Source organism: Syzygium oleosum, unplaced genomic scaffold (assembly GCF_021117445.2).
Source record: "Syzygium oleosum isolate NSW1041296 unplaced genomic scaffold, Sole_v2.1 Sole_v2.05, whole genome shotgun sequence".
Taxonomy (NCBI): domain Eukaryota; kingdom Viridiplantae; phylum Streptophyta; class Magnoliopsida; order Myrtales; family Myrtaceae; genus Syzygium; species Syzygium oleosum.
In genome coordinates, this window is record NW_026607489.1 from 7,536,228 (window position 1) to 7,556,599 (window position 20,372).

Sequence of the window (20,372 nt, forward strand, 5' to 3'; positions counted from 1 at the left end):
GGCACACGAACATGCCTCCGACTGTCCTTAGTTCAGAAATTTCAAGACCTAAAGGCCAAGCCCATGAAAGTTGCCTAAAATATATAATTCACTGCAACTTGTCATCGCTGGATTCTAGTAAATGTTGAGAGAGAAAGCATGATATCATATCCCCTACACAAGTGCTGAATCATTCTCAGTCAAAAGCAGAGGATGAGTATCCAATCACTAGAAACAGTTAGCATCCAATGACTAGAAACAGTTAGTTATTAGTATTATCTTTTCAATCAATTAAAGCAACGAGAGGAAAAAAGTGCGGAAAATGATGCTGCAAGCGTGTCATGTTAGCTCCCTCTTCGCTTCATCGAGGTAGGCCATTAGAGTAGAAAGCATGGCCGAACGATTCTGCTCTTAACTCCTTAAGTGACCAGTCCTTCTGGACTAGAGAAAAAACATCCATGAACAGCCGCTTCTGGTTTAAACTAGGGTACTGGTTTCATGGGGGGATTGGCATTCCAGGGGAGGGTCTAACTTAGCTGATACAAATAGTAAATTCAAACTTGATCCAGCCCATATATAAACTCGATGGAAAGCAACTTGAGCTTGATTGACTCTCGCACTATGTGCCTGAACTTGGCTCAATGCCATACTCAAGATCGACTCCACTCGACTAAACTCATTTACCCATGATTAACAGCTAAAGTGAAGCTCGCACGCTGGAGAGCCAGAAGCTTGAACGCTGGAGAGCCAAAAGCTCAGGTTTAATCTTTGAAGTCATGATAGAATAAAGAATGCCCATACTTTTTCTAGAGTGAAGCTAATCAAGAAAACCTCGAGAACTTCTCTCAATCTAGCCAAACATAGTGGATGCTGATTCACATATTCATACTACAACGATCAAATAAATCAATTACTGATCACGAACTGAACATTCACATAAGATTCTCGTAAAGCTAGTTTAAAGCACAAAACTGTATTCTTGTCCAGAGAGACGACAGCATTGAAGGGCAATGACACAGCGAAAAAGAGCAAAAACTGATGAAAAAATAGCAAGATCATTCAGGATGTTCTAAGCATATACAATATTTAGTGAAAGACTTAACACTAATCTATACTTACCTCCGATATAATTTTACCAATGTAAGATTGATAACACACCCATGCAGAGGCCAGAGAAGATACAAGCACATGATTATGCTAATTTCTCGTATTTCCTGAATATCTTATGTCTCGATTATCCACAATAGACATACAAATAGCAATAAGATAGGGCTGTTATATTGGTTCATATCAACAAGTTATACTAGTATAAACAGACTACTGCATGACAAGTCACAAGCATTATTTATCTGGGCAGAGTCCTGCTACCATCTTAGAGAGAGAGAGAGAGAGAGAGAGGGGGGGGGAGAGAGATAGAGAGAGTTCAAGCGCCACACTGAGCCTTGGCTGAGTAATTCGGTACACCTCCAAAGCTATTATTCGGCATACGGCTAAGCCAGTGACAGTCTTCAAATGAGCAACTGGACCCATAACTTGGCCACGTCACATCAGCTGGCTTGATGAAAGTGGGTCCCCACGCAGGGGTCCCATCTTCATAGGAGTTATGGGTCAACCGCCTCAAATCAGAGCCGTCCAATTTTATCGTGAAGATCTCACCATAAGGTTGATAGTGATGAGAGCTTGAGATCGGCTCAGCTGATACTGCTCCATAGTCCGATGTAAACACTATGCTCTTCCCATCCGGGCTGAAGTACGGATGGTTAGCCCGCCCACCGGAGATGCTCGGAATCAATTTCCTCAGCCCAGTACCATTCGGGTGGATGAGATACAAATTGAAGCTCCCGCTGCCAGGGCTTTCCCGGTCGGATGCGAACGCAATCCACTCACCATCAGGGGACCAATTACACATTGTATCCGACCATGGCCCCTCTGTCAGTCTGTAGAGCCCGCCTTTCTCTCCCTTGACCGCATCCATTATGTACAAGTTTTTATGGCCTGATCGGCCAGAACGGAACACGATCCACTTCCCATCAGGCGAAGGCGCAGGGAAAGCATTGTTCTTGCCATCGGTGGTCAACCTCTTCACCCCCAACTTGCCAACATCATCGACGTTGATGGATATGACATCAACTTCAGTGCCCTCTGTAGCGAAAGTAGGACCCGTACTAGTGTAGACCACCCCGCTTCGAACCGGGTCCCATGAGGAGGAGAAGGCCATACCAGAGTATACCTCGCGTCGATTTGAACCATCTCGGTCGACTACGTAGACACCCGGCATATTGACATAGGCAATTCGATCACCCGCAGGTGAGAAGGATGGGAAAGACCCGTCGATTCGGAAGAGAGAGAGGCCTGCCACCGGGCTTTGAAGATTTTCAAGTAACAAATGAGGACTTTGAGTCTCTCTCCCATTGTCATCACCTCTACACCTATGGTACCCAACTCGGCCCAAGTCAGGGGAGATAAACGGGTTGAAGTGGTGAGTGTTAGGTGACACAAGCCGAGTTAACTCCCTGAATTCATTTTTGACAAGGTCAAAGAGCTCTATGTGACGATAACTTGAATTGGGTCGTCTTGTAGCAACAGCTATGAACTCCTTGTTACCTGAGAAGGGAAAAAACACGAAGGATATCGTATTGGAGACTTGACAAAAAACGAAAGATCATGGTAGAACTTTAGTAGTCTTCTGTCACGATAAAAAGAACAGAGAAAAGAATCTTGCCAAGATACTGTCGAATGAGTCGATGAGAAAATCTTATTGCATGATCAACTCTCAAGTCACACAGTAAATGGGGCTTACTTAAATAATTTTAAACTTATCGAACCTAGCTTTGTTCAAGTAACACTAACAAATACAAAATTTGCCAGCTTCATATCCATCCTCGTCAAAATCTATGTATATCATCAACATTCTTACTGTATCAAACCAAATCTTATGCACTGTAATTTGATACATAATCTATGTATACCTTTTCTCCTAATTTAGTTACTGAAGTCTAAACACTGGATTTTTTTAAGCCCCAACACACAAAAGGAACCCTTAAGAACTTGAAACGAACGTTAGATACTTCCGAAGCGTAACGTATCGCTTTACATGGTCCATCTAACCAATCATCGTGCGTCAAGTGTCCTCAACGGCTTTACTTTCATCTCGAAAAGAATCTCATATCACTTGACATCAGATAATCAACACGGATAAACCACACAAAGCAACGACGAAATGCTCCCGAATCACTCGAAAATTTCTCCAAAAGGAGATAAAGGACAGACACAACACCAACAAAACAAGTCTAACCTCAACTGCACTCTTTTGAGTTCAAAATTCACTTGCATCTCTACATTTAATCTCCTAGGTTTCAGCAGTCACTTGCATTTCTAGTCTGGATTTGTGTTGTCAATGAAACTTCAACTTTCAAGTCCCTTTATCTCATGGACAAGCTCGTTCAGTTCTCAGTTATTGTACTAATTGCATTTACAGTACACTGTTATTTAAATAACAAGTTTTAAGTACAGCAAACAGTTTTGTCAACACAAATTGTCGTCACCTGGAGAAGTTGCCGGAGTGAACGCGTGCACGCCCGGCGGCGTCACCCGCTGAGTCACCACCGACTCGGTCGAAATCGGTCCCCGGCTCGGCAACGTCGCCTTGTACACGCTCCACCAACCATCGTCCCCTCTCCGGTGGAAGAACAGCGTCGAGTCGTCGGCCCAGCACGGCCAGCCGCCGTGCTCCACCACCTTGACTCGCCGGCTCCCGTCCCGGGTCAAGAACACGTACACGTCCGTCCCGAGCTCCTCCACCTCGCCGCCCCACGCGGCCCCCTCCCCGTACGACACCACGGCGGTCCAGGCCCCCGACGGCGACACCGCGGGGCTGTAGTCGGCGGCCCCGCGAGGGGTCAGCCTCCGGGTCGACCCGGTCCGCAAGTCGGTCGAGTAGACCGCGGCCCAGCTCGTCCTCGGCACGCCCGTGTCCTCGTGAGTCGACACGTAGATCAGATTCTCTCCGCTCAGGCTGGGCCTGTCCTTCATCGAAATCACGCTCTTGCCACTCCCCACCAGGGGCACCTGAACTCTCGGCGGAGGAGCCTCGAGCGCCGATCTCCGGCCGAGGCTCCGGCCGGCATCGCCGCCGCCTTCCCCGTCGTACACGGCGTCGTAGTAGATGCTCGACGACCCGTTCCGCTCGGTGACGTAGATCACGTGCAGAGGAGCTGGGGTTTCGTCGGGGGAGAGGGAGAGGAGAGAGGAGGAAGCGAGGGGCGAGAGCGAAGGGAAGTGGCCGTTGAAATTGACGGAAGTGCCATCGGTGAGCTTGAGCTCGTCGGAGGGCTTCGGGGACAGGTCCGGTCGAGCCGGGAGGGCAAATATGTCAAAGGCGTAGTGGGAGCGGCCGAGCGTGGCGAAGATTATGCTGCTCCTGCTCCCGCCGCCGCCGCCGCCGCCGCCGTTAGGACCGTCGCGCTCCGCCGCGGCCTGGCATCGGGCGAAGAGGGCGTGGACAGAGAGGAAGAAGCAGAGCGCGAGGGGTGGCATAGTTGTAATTTTAGTTTTTGCCGGGAGAGAGTGACGATGCCTTCGGGCACAACCATAGTTCCTTTTTTTATAATTTTGAGGTGAGGAAAACAGACAAATTGGCAAAAGTGGGCCCCCCTATTTTTGGACATTTTGCGTAAAATGTCTCTGTCTACAAAACCTTTTCTTTTGGGGGTGTTAATTTATCACCTCAAATTTTTGCGAGGTGTTGATCCACTCTAATTTCTCATCTTGATGGGAATATAGTCGAAAGAAGAAAATGAGAGACAATAATCATTTTTATAGCAAGTCCATTTTTTAAGAGTCGGTTAATTTAGGTTATTTTTATTAAAGGGATAAATAGCATATTTTTGAAGATGTCAGTAAAAACATGTCGCGAAAAGTGACGTGTCCTCTTTATAATTTCATCTTAACTAATTCGATAAAGATCTCGTTAATAATTGCTAATGAATATTTATTATACATATTTTTTTATTTTAAATTATACAATTTCCAAGACACTGAAGAACGATCGACACATTACCAACCGTTAAATTTTTATGACCAGTTTTTGGGCACTTGGTAGCCACTTTACAAAAATCATTTGATAATGGACAGATATTCTTCCCGATAGGTGGTGGCGTAAGGGATGACGTAGCGAGAGGGCGAGTGGTGGGGCCAATCTCTGTCGCCGTCGAACACGTGTACGATCAAGATTCGTGGGATTCCGAGGGTGATCTCCTCGGTGGGGAGGGGGGGGGGGGGCCACTCAGTGCCGAGATTATCTTTGTTCCGATTGATTTGGACGGGCGGGTCAATTCTTATCCGGACGGTTTGGAAGCATTGCCGCTTTGTTGTGTGTCGCTTAATTTTTCTAGGACTCGTCCTATTTATTGTCGATCGTCGCTATCCTTCGACTTTCGTTCGTCCTACGTTTTCCATTTGAGTTGTTCCATAGTAATTTCACTTATAATGACGTCATGCATTCCTCCTCGCTTGGATTTAATGACCATAAAATGTGTCCAAAGGCTCCAAACTTCCTTGTGGGGGTGAGGTGGGGGTCACATAGCTCTAAATCGAATCACAAACCGTTGACTTAGCTCGACTCTCGTCTAATGCGACCCTTCTACTTTAGTTCATGTTTTGGCTAAATTAGATATCGGATCAAATTTAAGAAAGGATTTATTTTTATCTATTTCTCTGATTCCTAGTAGAATGTCATGGCTCATGACGAGGCTTTCGTTTCCGTGGACATGGCAATAAGATCTATTTTCTCAAATTCGGTTAACCGAACCGATAAAATCCGAATTGACAGGAAGATATGTGATTTTTTTATTATTATTTGAACCAAACCGAAACCATTCGAAATTTTGATTCGGTTTCTGTTCTGGTTCAATTCTAATACACCCCCTTGGTTTCAACCCTCAAAAGTCCCATTTGATTCTTCACTCATTACCGTGGAGTCTATTGGGCCTGTGGCCAACTGGCCTGGGCTTCCATTTCGTGCTTACTCCTTTTGTCAAGACGGAGGCCATGTTTACTATTGACAAGTTTAAAGAAGATTGCCATATAGTAGGCTTCAGTCATACCTCCGGCCCACCAAAATGTCTCGGCTTCTACTACGCATCGACAAGTTTAAGGAGGGTTCCAACCAAGCTTCATCAACGGGCGGAACCAAGCCAGACATTGGACCTACAAATCCTTGCCCAAGCCGGCCCATGGCTCGGAAAAATATCAAATCTTATTTCACGAAAAAGACCGGGCTTGAGCGGGCCCAAATGAGCTTATTTGAGCAGGTCCTGCCCGACAAGGAAGTTACTTGTCCATGCTCGCCCTAACATATGCTTCGAGCCTTATTAGCTGGGACAAGCTTGTCAAGCCTATATGATCAAGTCAAGTTCGAACGAGCAATGAGACCAAGCGTTAAGAGAATTTCCGTGGTCGCTAGTTTAAACCGACTCATGGTTGAACTGGACGAGTCTCATATGAAACCCAGTTGACAAATGTCGATAGCTGCATACACTTAGGGCATGTGATGATTTATCGCAAAATTTTGGGGGGTCCTTATTTTGCGTAATCAATGGGTCCAACGATAAATATAAAGAGGTATCGTGGCATGCACATGATGTACGCTTTCCTAGTCCATCCAGACTGCTGAATTTTTGGCACAACACACTAAATATGACAAGTTCCAGGTGATGCCTAGTTGATTCCAAGGTATCGTTCTGTTTGGATAATAATCTCCACGTTTCGAACAGTAGCTACTAAGGCGGAAGAGTTAATAGCCCTATGAAGATATAACTCGTTGCGATTTTCTTGATCACTGGCCATTGCCTCGGATCGACGGAACAACCGCTCTCCTTTTGGTAGCTCTTTGAAATTGGGCCTGGTTTTGGATGACTTCCTCACGACTAAAAACCGGTTGCCAACCATAACATAAATATACCCCGACGTGCAATCAAACAAATCAGCCGAAATTCAAGTACTTCTAGCAGAAGATTCGAGCCGCTGACTTGTTTAATCGTATGATGTAGAAATTGGAAGCTTATGCTCTACCTGCTCATTGACTAAAACGTACAAGAAATCGCCACATACAATTTTTTTACTTGAAATTCAAGGACTAATCTTATCTTATCCACACCTTTGTCCGGAAATGTCATAATCGGCAACCATTGAATAAGAACATTAATTCTATTCTAGTGGCCTTTTTGCTGGTAGGGATCACTTTCTGAAATCATGTGTGTTTTTTCAGACCTTGACTTCGAGGCCCGCGCAAACGCACCCTTTGGTCAGACCGAATTATTCAGATGCGACTATCATATTCACATCTTTATCGATTTCCCTACATTTAATTCTCCCGTACAGATATAATATATATATACCCAAGATTATCTTGGGGTTGCTGACCAAAAAAAAATAATCTTGGGGTACTCTTTTCAAGGCTGTTGTCATATATAATAAATAGCCGCAATCCTCTTTACATAAAAGTGCATTTTGATTATCTATTTTGTCATATGAATTCACATAAATAAATGCAAGATTGTACGTCGCACCGTGTACTTTTTTGATAAATTAGTCGCCTCGTGCGATGGGTATTCAAAGGTTATTCTTTTTGTGTATTTTAAGAAGGCGTGGCCAGCGCGGACCTTAAGAATGCTAGCGACGGTTTTGCTCCTTGGCTACATTGAGAATATGTCTTGAATTTGAGCCCAAAAATAAAGCTGGAGCCGTGTAGGTTTCTTAACTGGAATTTGATTCCTAGTTTGGGTAGGATCTTATTTAGGATCCAATTATTTTCTATACAAGGAGTGAGTCCAGTACGTGAAGTGCATCCAAGATGAGCTTTCGGATGCAACAATCAATTGTGCAGCGTGCTCACGAATTAGTTCCCGAGCATTTGAAGCTGTGAAAATCTTGTATTATGATTTTGTTTAATTCCTTTGTGAGATTTAGAGATTATTGCTTAAGAAATTGTGATAGCTAAATACCGTGTGACTTATTAAGTGCAATTGGGGACCGAGAATTTATCTCACCTTGTTGAACTATATTTCTGCATTCCCCATCCAACATGACTAAAAGTTTCAGCATCTCTTGTAGAGAGAATTTTCATTTTTTAATTCGTGACTAACATTTTATAAATATTTCACCAAATTAGTGTATAGTGATAGTGAAAAATTGACGTAAAACCTCCGCTGGTGCAACCCAATTTCGATAAAGGCCGGTCAAACAAATCCCATGCCTCTCCAGACGATGGTAATCAAACGTGATTAATTACCATTAGTCATAATGCAAAAATCATTCAGTAGGGTCTAAGGCCGCGGGTCACGTGTTTCCAACATCATAGTTGAACGCGCTTCCCATATTGGCCGAGAAAAGGAAACCCGTACGTAAGATTTGACGAGGTGGTCACCTCCGGCGGCCACAATTCGACCAATCCGCCGCACGAAACGTTGAGTCAACACCGAGTCTTCCACCACCACCACCACCATCGCCACCGCATGCAGAAGACTATTGCTCGATGGAGGGGGCCGGCGGCGAAGTCAGGCAAATAGTCAACGACGAAGACGTATACAGTTCGTCAAAAAGTCCATTCAACGTCTTCAATGACTGAATGCGCATAACCCTACACGAAACAAGCTGAGGGGCATTCATGTCGGCAAGATCCAATATGAATCCAAGTGGTCACGCACGACACGGTCTGCGTCTTCAGGTTCCATGAAATTTTTGCCATAAGAACATGTTTTTGTAATGTAATACCGACTTACATATAATTAATTTAGTTGCTTGGCCTCTAGCCTTGTTATCGTACCCCTCGACCCGACTCTTATCTCTATTTTTGCCGACAAAATTAAGCAACTTATGTTCAAAAAAATCATTAATGCGAACGCCATGGATATATATAGCTTGTCCATAACTATAGGTCAGACAGAACAACGATTATGCGAAGCTTTGAATATGAACTGCGAATGAAATTTGAGTGTGTGCCTATTTTGTTGTCCTTCTACCCCCTTCAATCCAGGCTCTTATCTTTATTTATTTCCTACATCCTAATCATATTTTTTAAAATCGCCATTTTTCAAAACTTATGAATTTCCTAAAAAACATAGTTCAGAATTGATTAAAGCTATTGAAAATAAGAACAACTCTCTATCTTCATAAGTCATAGACAAATCTCCTACTTCTAAATTTTAAAAAAATATATTGTTATATCATATACACCAGATCAAATAAATACTTTGATAAATCAATTTCTGAACTCCCTTTTCTATGATTCAGTGCTTATATTATTGTATTTTATTTTCGGCCAACAATACTCGTTTATAAAGCACTTCCTTTCTCACTTACCGTGGGAAGATTGATTTTGCATTCTATTGCTTATGTGCCAACTGCCAACGAACACAATGTTTAATGGAGTTATAAAGCCACAAAGACGCGTCGAAATCATTTGCACAAATGTCACTATAGGCTGCAAAGTGTCCTAGGCATGCCCATGTAAATATTAAGGAGTATTTCTCTTAAATTTCGAGAGATTAGTCAAGTTAGGTTGCGTTTGATTGTCGGGATATAATGTTGAACATGATAAAATAAGATTAGATAAGAAATCTTTTGAGAATGATCATAGCTTATCTTTATTTTGAAAAGTACACGATATAATGTTAAATACTATAATATCCAATCTTGTAAAGTGTTCGATAAACCTTATTTAAAAATGGACAAAATGTAAAAAACTATTTATCACATAAAAAAGAAAACGAAACACGGTTACTATAGCAACCACCTCCGTGATGCGGTGATCGCCATTGATGACGGTGGCCACCACCGCAATGGTCACCTCTCCATGGCAAACACTACTTTGGTGGTAGCTTTATAACCATACAATATTTTGAGAGAGAGAGAGAAAGAAACCACTCAATAGTGGTCATTTGAGCTGTGACCACCCCATGGTATGGTGGTCCAAAAGCGCCACATTATTCGGCATCACTCTCTAGATTTAGACAAGTGAATTTCTTCTTTACTTTATCAGATTTATGCCCAATTAGAATAACCTCTATCTTATCCGGACTTTTTATCCCAGATACCAAAGATGGCCATCGCTAAGTCTCAACACCAAATCGTGCCGAAGAAAGCGTCATCGTGGATTCGAGTCTCAATGGAGCTTTGTTTTTGGGTCTCCTAGACTACTAATTATCAAGTCCGGTGGGATGAGAGGATTGCCGTGACCAACACGACTAATCTGACTTTAAGAAGCTTGGATGTGCCCGAAATGCCATGGATAAGAATGGTGTCTTACCAATATAGCTAAAATAATTTTCGACAGTATAAGCAAATTCATTTGCTCTTTCTTTACTCATTTACCCTCTCTACGTTACACACCCTTTTGCGATATGCTCTGCCTATTTCTCTCCTTCACAGCTGCTTTCAAGTCCCCATAACATTGTTCTCTTTCACAGGACAACTCTTAGTAATATTAGAAGAAAAAAAGGCGATCGTGGAGCTTCATGGCCAAACTAATGGAAATAGTGAAGACCTAGTCTCACGAAATATAGTGTAGTTCTTCAATGTTGGGGGAAGCAAAGTGACACTATGCATACCAATTGATACAAGTTCCAAATAGCCGGCTCTCCACGCCTAAAACCTCAGGACTATAAAAGAAAAAACACCTATTACTTTTTCCTACATTTCTAGAACAAAATATAATGGTTACATGATCTCCCAAGTTCAAATATATTTTCGAATTTCGACTAAGGAAAGCTGATTTTCTCACTTGACATACATAAGTTACGTTCAAATGTAATTGGCTTTCATCAAGCCCACAACAAGAATCTAACCCTTACAAAAGTTAAAGGCCTGACATCATCAGATAGATCGATGAATCTTACATTTCTTCAGTTTATGAAGCCGCAAGAGTTAGCATGTGTGAACTTATTGATAGAACCCAGATTTAATAATCAATGAATCTGTGCAAAATTCAGTTGGCCCAATAGCTTATACTTGGCTTTGTCACGCTTGTTGTCGGCAAGAATAAATCTATCAGCATCTTTGGGCATGACCCAATTGACAAAACCACAAGTGAAAAAGGCTTTCCAAACCAATTTTGCAATAATACAAATATAACTTTTTTCGTGCAATTTATATATTCATCTTCTGTCTTCTACCAGCAAGCAAGCTCTGGTTCTTTGTTAGCAGTTCAAACTCGCTGCTGTATCCTCTACCAACAAGCAAGCTTTGGTTCTTTTTGAGCAGTTCAAACTCACTGCTGCATCCTCAACGAACAAGCAAGCTTTGGGAGGATAATAATTACTCGAGTTCTAATCAATCTTCTGCCTACATTCCTTGGCCACGAAATTCAATAACACGTGCCGACCCTTTTTGAATGTGAGCGCATCCTTTCTGCCTAGATGGTGGGTGTCGCTTTTAGAATTCATTGCAGGTCTTCGCGGGGTTGTGTTTTTCCAAGTGTTTGACTTCGAGGCTCGAATGTTGACCGGACCTTTCGATTGCCGGTGCTTGTTCACACCTGCGGCTGCGAGGTTTCTTGTTTTTTCCTTAACCACGACGAAACACCGCGTACAGAGAACAAAGAAACAAAAGCGAAGGGGCAGTTTTTGGAGGGTCATGCAGGCGAGTCACGGGTCGATCTGAAAGATTTTTTGGAGCTTGACCCCCCCCCCCAACAATCACTGCCTCGACTGGCTGAACCGAGTCGCCTCGCGAGAGCGGGTGAGTCAACACCGATTCTCTCCTCCACCACCTGATGACGCGACGCCCGCAGGTTGATGACGGTGGGGGCGGCAGTGGCGGGACGAGGTGGAGGTTAGCCGCGTAAAACGCGGTCAACTTCGCAGTCCGATTTGTCAATCGTTCCAGTTGAATTATTCGTGCCGGGACACGAAACAAGTTGCGACCCTTTGGAGTTTTCCTCTCTGGGGTATTATTATTGGTCCGACATTGCCATGTACTTTGACTAGATTAAAAAGGACCTTTCGCATGTGTCGAGAGACTAACTTGACGTCACCTATCACGACATATGCCCTTCGACCGTATTCAAATCTACTCGGATTGAAAAACACGCACGCTATCGTCACCTAATCCAGCTTATCGATTTGACCGGTCAAACACATCATATTTGAAAATGAAGAGAGAACAAACTACATAACAACAATTTTATCCTAGCCTAATACCAATCATTTACAAAAAAAAATGTTTGTTACGTGGGCTTTATTAACATATCAATTTTTGGTCCGCTATGAAGGTACAAATTCTTGAATGAGTAGATCTCACAATGATTTATGATTTTTTTTTATTTGTCTTTTTGCGGTCCATAACACGTCACTTAACCATTTCTCATTACATAATACAATAGATTGTTAAGGTCGAATAGATGTTAATATTCTTGTAGGCTTTTTGTCATTTTTTCTTTTGGTATGATGAAGAGGACTCTCTGTTAACGGGCAAGTTGCGGGAAGAGGGGTTGCTATCGGAAAGTTGGGACGAAGGATCAAAGAATAAGAGACGGGACGCGGCAAAATGGCGCAATAATTAGAGCTTGCCATAGTTGACCGGCGTCGTGTGAAATGCCAATTTCTTCGCCCATCGGTCCCTTTGTGGGTGGCGGTCCCGCCTCCTTTATCCCGTTGACCGTCTCCCGACCGTCCGTCGTGGTGGAAAATCAAAGTTTCGGAGATATGGTTTAGGGCTTTGGTGTAGGAGAAGACAACACATTACGTCCATCAAGAGAGTCACTTGATGTTTATGAAGGATGCGTCCATGACTTGTACAGCATAGAGCCGTCAAACATGTGGATCAGGTCGGGTTTGAATCCGACTCAAATTGATCTATTTAACCCGTTTAACTAATTTCAATGCAATACAAACTTAGCAATCCGTATTCGACCCGACCTATATTGCAAAAATACTTCTATATTTAACTAAATAAAAAAAAACTCTTAGCTAAACTGAGGTGAGAGCACGTAGTGCGAGCGTGAGACTGAGTAAAGGCAAAAGAAAGTGAAGAGAGAGTCACAGAAGTGGTTGGGTTTAAGTAAGTTATAAACCCATTTAATATCCATATTATTTTGCCTTTTTTTCATTTTTAATTCCATTTACTGAATATAGCTGACCATATAACAATATTGACTATCAAATAGAGGTTAAGAAATGCTTTGACTGGTCTACAGTTGTGCAAGGAGAAGAAGTCCCAATTTCATCAAACATCTCCTTATACAGTTAATAGCTTAACATGTAACGGGATTGATATGATCTTTCAAAACCATGATTTGCACGCACAGTGATAATTCCGATCGTTACCATGAAAGCATCCTTTGGTATCAAGTTGAGTGTATGATTGTGGAAGAAACCCGCTGTTATTATAAGAAGTGTTTTGTATGTTCAATAGTGAAAAAATTTACTATCATTACCCATTTTGTTTACTTTTCTTCATCTTTAATAATTCAGGATTAATTGCTAAATTGTTTGTTGTATTTAAAGTATAACCGTCTCCAAAGTCTTAAATAATAACCACGTCTTTATTTTATTAGCATCATCAAAGTAAAGAACAAGTAATTCACCTATAAAAGGCCACTATACTTCTAGTTCTTAAGCCACATATTGCATGCATTGCACGACCTGAACGGCATGACAAGCCACTCAAATAGGCCCTCTCGCGTGACAATTCTTTTGATGTAACAATAACTAAACTATGTCGCACGTGATGTGTAACACGTCTACGAAGAATGGATAATTTCGAAATTAAGTGTCATATATAACAAGAAACATATATCGGGGACAATTTGATTGGTTGTTTACACTGTAGCAGCCACACAAAGCCAACACATGAAAGACCTTCCCAACTCGCTGCATGTCGGGGTAATCACCTCCTCTCCGTTTTCTATTAGCCAAGATATCATGAGACACATTTGAGTCTAAATATAGGCATCGATGCCGTAATTAGCATCACACGTTAATCTGTCACTCATGCTCGCAGAACTCAAACACCGGTGCGTAAGAAAATATTTCAATTGTTGTTTTTATCGTTAGTAGATGAGATAGTATGGTTAGTATATGTACTAGGTACAGAATTGTCAATGCACACATATCCACTGACGTATGTCTCGCACCTGGAATTAATAGATGTTCTTCTTCGTAAGATGAGCTTGGCCATCTTTTAAAATCAAACTCTAGCAAACATTGTCTCCATTGTCAAACTCCTGCACCAGCAAAACCTAGCAGCCCACAATCCAAAGGCTTCTAGTACTTCTTTGATTGCACGATTCTCGTTAACAAACTCTCGAATTCTCCACCCGACGCATTAAAAATCCTCAAACCCATGTTCCATCTCGCCCTATTACAAAGACTATGGGTCGATTCCGTGGCACTTTCCAAGAGTTAAATATTCATTCGGCTTTACTTAATTCAATCTTCGCGGGCGATTTGGTATGTTCCTGGGAGATGCATGTGAACGTTGTCCTGATCGAAGTATAACGACGACATCGATCGCTTAAAATAACTTTGGATTATTGTCGTCGGTCACTGGATAATTGCGGACAATCCAAGCACGAAATCAGAAAATTTGGTGCTCTCACTTTCTAAGCAGGTTAAGACGGACAGTCTTGGCCGTTCGCTGTATTTTATTCGCAGGAGCAAATTATTGCAGCTAGATGTTGTTTTCGTAGTTGGACAGTTTCAAATGTCTTAGCTGAGAATATGTCCGAGACTTGTACGAAAAGAATGAGATGATGTTGTCCACCTATGCCTACCAAAGTTGTCAACATTTATACAACTCCTGAGAGTTACAAGTCTCACCACCAATGCATAACTAGATTGATGTGACTTTATACTTATATGCGAGAGATTTTACCTCAATTATATCCACGGAGTGTAAAACGATAATTCTTATGCATATATTGTAATCAGGATGTCTAAAAGCATGAAAGGGCGCTCCTTCTATAGAAGGGAAATAACGTGTGGGATCTAAGTCTGGAAGGACCTTTGTAAAAGATGAACAAGTTGTTGAACGACAGTTTGTCAAACCTTGGACGGGCCGATAGAAGGTGAACAACTCGTAGAACATGTGGACATCAATATACTTGAAATGACTAGTTTGTAGAAGGCGAACAGACTACTAAGCGAGAACTCTTGAGAAGTCTGGAAGGACCACTTTGCAGAAGTAGCTCCTACTACAAACGATGTAGATGGTTGATATACGAGCTTCCACAATCCTGAAAAGAAGGCCCGGACTCTTTATTGGTTTGATGAAGATCGGCAGAATACAAGTACTCTCCTTTTCTCTGTCGCATCAAGTTTTCTAGTTTTCCTTTGAGCAAAATTGAGTGTTTTCCGATTATCATAAATCTCTATTGAGGTTGAATACCTATACTTTGGAAAGAGAGAGATATAGTACTGTGAGACATACTCAAGTCTGTAAAACATCAACTATAACTTCGTGTAGAAGCAGCATATAATCTTAATTACGCGTAACGCACAGACATCTTTTAGGTAGGTGCGGATATCTTTAGATACCTGTAAAAGGTGCTGCTAATATTATATTTATCATAATATTCTAATATATGTATATTTATATGTATGAGATAGCCAATTTTTTGCCTATTTCCCCCCTAAATTTGTGCCTAGAGTATCGACCAAAAAACGTCGCGCTTACTAACCAGAGAACACGGCCTAGTGTCATAATATTTATGGTTCTGATTGAGCTTATAAAAAGAATCTGTCACGTTTCATATCTCTTCTTTTGATCTGATCTGGGGTCCTCCAAAAGTAGGAAAAGGATCCCATGAAAAGCGACATGACTATCTCTCCCTTTGTTCTTCTGCGTCTATCTTTATGCGCTAGTCCTTTATTCTCTTCCCATCTTGAAAAACGACTGTTTGTTCACTTGTGGTCACCTCCGGTCCTTTTCTGCACTTGCTTTGTAAATTAAGTTGCACAGTTCTTTTCAATCATCTTCTGTTGACAATGAGCAACGATTTCCCGCTATTAATCTTATAATTGAATCCAAGTTTGAGATAAGTACATAATATTAAGTGTGGAATATTTGTCCAAGAAGTCTTAAACTTATTATACGGCCAATGGCTACGTTAATAATTTCAATTAAAGTTGGCCCGATGGTTTAGGATTATATTGGCCAAATTAAAAATTTAGGACTGAATTGGTGGTTGCATAATAGATTTAGAATTTTTTGGATAATTTTCCGTATTAAGTGTTATTTCCTCGGACAAAGAATTTGGATGGACTCCAATGCAACGAAATGAAGCACATGTATCTTGAATGAGCTCTTTTCACCAACCCCCAAATTAATTTGTGTAATTTGTGAATTGAAAGCATGTTAACAACGTTTGCCTTTGTGAGAATGATTATCCACGTGATGAATAAAAAAAGTAGGATTGTCATGTCCACTCATCATTAGCTTATCCTCTAGTGCAAGCATGTCATTCGACCTTGGAAAGTTTTATGAAGAGGGGATTTCCTCCGATATTTTGTCACGATAGTTAGTGCGAAATCCCATGAAGCCAAATGATTTATGCAATTTTTTAATTACTTTCTTCGAGATTACAGCACGGCCACAATTATCCAATCAAGGCAATCCGAGGCAAGTTGTACATATTCTTAATTATGATTAAAATCGAGTGATATAGATGTGGTTGATCGGAAAGGATATGCGGGGTTGGAGATTTATGGCTGCTAAAGGCAAAAATGTACCAAAAAGATTGGCAAAATATATTTTCTTTATGTCATGGTGGATCTAACAAGGAAGTCCATATATATATATATATATATATATATATATACATTACCTATGTTTTTTTCCCTCCTGATAAAAAAAAAAACTAGTTGCGAAAGTCAGATCGATGGCCTAGAGGGTAATAGGGCTAATAGAAGCGAAAAGCGATGACATTAGTTGCGAAAACACGGTGTATGCATAAATGAAAGAATGTGTCGAAATCCTTCTTTAGCAAAGCAAGAAAGAAATCTTAATTCAATTACATAATGAACAAATAGTAGAAAGCCACTTCCACTTAATTACAAGCTCAAATGAAAGTTCTAATGTTACAATTTGGAGAAACCACTAATGTATAAAATTAAACAGGGATATCTATAACTAGGTGAAATGCATATGATGCATGGTATATCAAACTTGAGAGCTGTATGTTCATTACGCCAAATGCCCTAACGTTTGTTCTAGAAAGTTAACAACAAATGATGCATATTGTATTCCTAATTACCATACTCAACTTTCTTTTCGGAATTTTATTCAAGCAATATCGGGAAGGAACTTTTCAAAGATTCTATATCTAGTGGGGCTATAATCCCTTTTCTGGAAGGGGTGGTGCACGCTCTTTTGGGGGTATAACTTTCTCTATTTTCGTCGCTCTATCTCCGTCAGTGTCTCGTTCAACCAAACTGTTCATTTGTGCGAGGAAGAGTAGTTTTGAAATGTATGATAAGATATCAACGGTTGGGATTTGTAGAGCAACCTAAGACACCGAGCAAGGAGATCCTTGTTCCTCTTGAGAGGCCCTTAGGATCGAAAGAATTCTTTTTTCATCTGTAGGTGATTTTGACAACCGATTTAGGAAGTTGGAAAAGTGCATAATCCACTTGTTGTGTGCTTTTTCAGTGAAAAAGTGGTGAAGATAAGAAGAGGTGTGGTCTTTCTCGAAACCATCCAAAAAGGAACTCCTGTTCAAACATTTCAGCTGTGCTTGGAGACTATTCGGATGATTGAGATCAGGCTGGTTTGATTCTCTCTTTTTCTTGCTAAAATATCCTAAGTTCCTTACGTGGGAAGCACTATTTCACGAAACAGTAGTTGAACCAGATTGAGACAGATTTTAGTAGTGATCACTGAATTTTGATGCACTTTTGCAGTCAGGTCAGTGAATTATTGTTCTAGTCATTGAATGCACTGAACTTTGATTTCTTCCCAGTTGACGTGCTTTAATTGAAACCTTCTTGGATTTCCGGGAAGATGCCAATGGGGTCATTTGCCGACAGGCCACTTTTGGCATCTTTATATGATTAGGGTGATTGGTTCTTAGGTAGGTTAAATGATTTTCGATCAAGAAATAGGAACGACATCGATCGGCTCATAAACCAACCAATTTACTGGTCTTAGCAAGAAACCAACTAAGCTCCTTTTTTGGGGGGTATCAAAACTAGAACAAGTTCATGTTGATAATAAGAAAGTTTCGATCATCTTTTAATCCAAAAACATCTCTTGACTGTGTGGTTTTTGGGTGGGTGTCTCCTGCCCGTGCTGAAGCCCGTGAGTCAAATCTTGGTACATGCATTTGCTTTAAGTAAGGTTAGAATTGGTTCGGAATCATCTCAACTTAGGTGAAAATCGGTTTGACCAGCATTGAAGCCGAGGCTAAACAGATCTCAGGCTAGTTAAACGGGGAATCAAACTCTCTCTTCCTAGAACTAGCTTCAAATCGAATCGACTAAGTTTCGACTAATTCTTGAAATGAACTACGCACGGTGCTCATCTTTGTATATGACATCATATAGGCTCGCCTTCAACAGTATTTTCAATTAATATATATTAATATGCCTTGTCTTGAGGTTCGTTACTTATGCCTTGTCCACTACATAGGAGACAGACGACCTGCTCTCATATCGAGAGACGATCTCAAGGGTAGAGGCTCAATAGTGGATTGGTGCTATTGGAGAGGAGAAAGACTCCCGTTAGCGGAATCAGATATGATGATTGGTAGTACCTCCAAAGGGGTAGAAGATAGTGGGAAACATACGGGTCTTCAAAGAGAAGCATGGCGATTCTAGCCGGAGGTGACCAAGTATAATGCACTCCTAATAGCGAAGGGGTTTACACAACGTGGGGGTATTAATTACAATGAGATATACTCACTTATAGTGAAACGCGACTCAATCAAAGTGCTCCTTGTTGTAGCTACCAATGCAACTTAGAGGGTGCTGAGTAGGTTGATTTATAAAATCTTAACATTTTTTGCGGAATAAGACAAGCTAAGTTTGATTTATGCAAAAATATCAAAGGCAATATGCTTCTATCAAAGGTAATATCGGATAAAGAAAGAGATAGAATATCATGAATGTAGAGCTCTTAGTGGTTTTGCTTAAAATCAAGTCGAGGTCTACTCTCCCAAACTAGCAGCCATCAACAGGCCAGAATCCACTAGTAATCCTTAAGTAGTTACAACTTAGCACTTGCTGTTTCTACCCGAAGTTGATAGATCAAACTATCAATAATTTAGCACTATTCACTCACTTGTGCACTTTTGAATATTAGATTAGAAACTCATTAGAGTAAATCACGAGTAAGACAAATGTCACTCATGGTATGAATGTGACTACATTAGTGTTTGTAGTTTTCTCGGTTTTCCGTTGTGGTGTCTCTTTCAATATGCGTCGATGCTCTTATATAGTATTTGATCTTCAAACTAGCTGTTGGGCAGTCTTCAAGAAGATTAGTATGTCATTGAAGAAGATGAACAAAATTATTGAAGATCCGGTTGCCCATACAATCAGATCTTCTTGGTAATGGTGAGATTTCCCTAAATAGAGTTAGCTATACACGGTTATAGTTTATTCTACCAAATATATTACAATTAATTTGATTTTGCTATTCCTTCTGGATTCTTGAAACTAGCTGTTAATTTCCTTTTGACCCGCAATATTTGTTAAAAGAATATCCGGGTCTTCTTATCCAGATTGCGTAAATCAGGTGAAGAATATCTTCCCACATCTAATATAGTAAGCTACTTCTGTCAATTTCTCATGTGTCCATCCAAGCTTCCTGCCAGTAGTTGACATACGAGCTTGTCGATCTGCTCTTTCTTAGTACATTACTGATGAGGACTTCATTCACCTGTTCACCTCTTCATAGTATCTCTAAGTCTTCACAAACTTCCCATTCTTTCTGACTTGTTCACCCTTTATGAAAGTTCATTCAGCTTCAATTAGTCTTCTCACTTTGCACTTTGGATTCCATCAAAGGCAATAGAGCATTCTTTATATTTTTTTGGTAAGTAAGCATTCTTTATATTAACATTGCCTTAAATAAGAAAAACCTGCATTTATGGAATAATAATGAGAAATATATCGTTTTATCAGTTTCAAAGTATCATAGGATGTTTTCCCAACACTATTGGCATTGGTCATGGTGGACAACTAGGAGTTGGACTAGTTGGATGTCAAGACAACTTTTCTACATGGAGAGTTAGAGAAGCATATATACATAAAACAACTGGAATGTTTTTGTAATTTCAGGCCGTGAAGACAAGGTACACTTGCTCAAACAATTCCTCTATGGCCTTAAGCAATTTCATAGTACAAACGATTTAACTCTTTTATATCTGGTTTGTAGTATAGTAGGAGTGCTCACGA

The 20,372-nt window shown here is 41.0% G+C and overlaps 1 protein-coding gene across 1 annotated transcript; it reads right to left on the reverse strand.

Moving 5' to 3' along the window:
* Nucleotides 1-1,018: 1,018 nt before the first annotated feature.
* On the reverse strand, nucleotides 1,019-6,029 carry LOC115676394 (uncharacterized). The gene is made up of 3 exons (XM_030599293.2): nucleotides 6,006-6,029; nucleotides 3,525-4,632; nucleotides 1,019-2,583 (listed from the first exon to the last, which is right to left on the reverse strand). Exons 1-3 carry the CDS (start codon nucleotides 6,027-6,029, stop codon nucleotides 1,403-1,405), a joined length of 2,313 nt encoding a protein of 770 aa, XP_030455153.2. The 3' UTR covers nucleotides 1,019-1,402.
* Nucleotides 6,030-20,372: the final 14,343 nt, after the last annotated feature.

Coding starts and splice junctions, on each gene's coding strand:
- LOC115676394 (XM_030599293.2), bottom strand. CDS start 6,029: ATGGCCTCCGTCTTGACAAAAGGA. Junction 4,633..6,005: donor CCTCCGTCTTGACAAAAGGA/GTAAGCACGAAA, acceptor GTCCAAAAATAG/GGGGGCCCACTTTTGCCAAT. Junction 2,584..3,524: donor CACTCCGGCAACTTCTCCAG/GTGACGACAATT, acceptor TTCCCTTCTCAG/GTAACAAGGAGTTCATAGCT.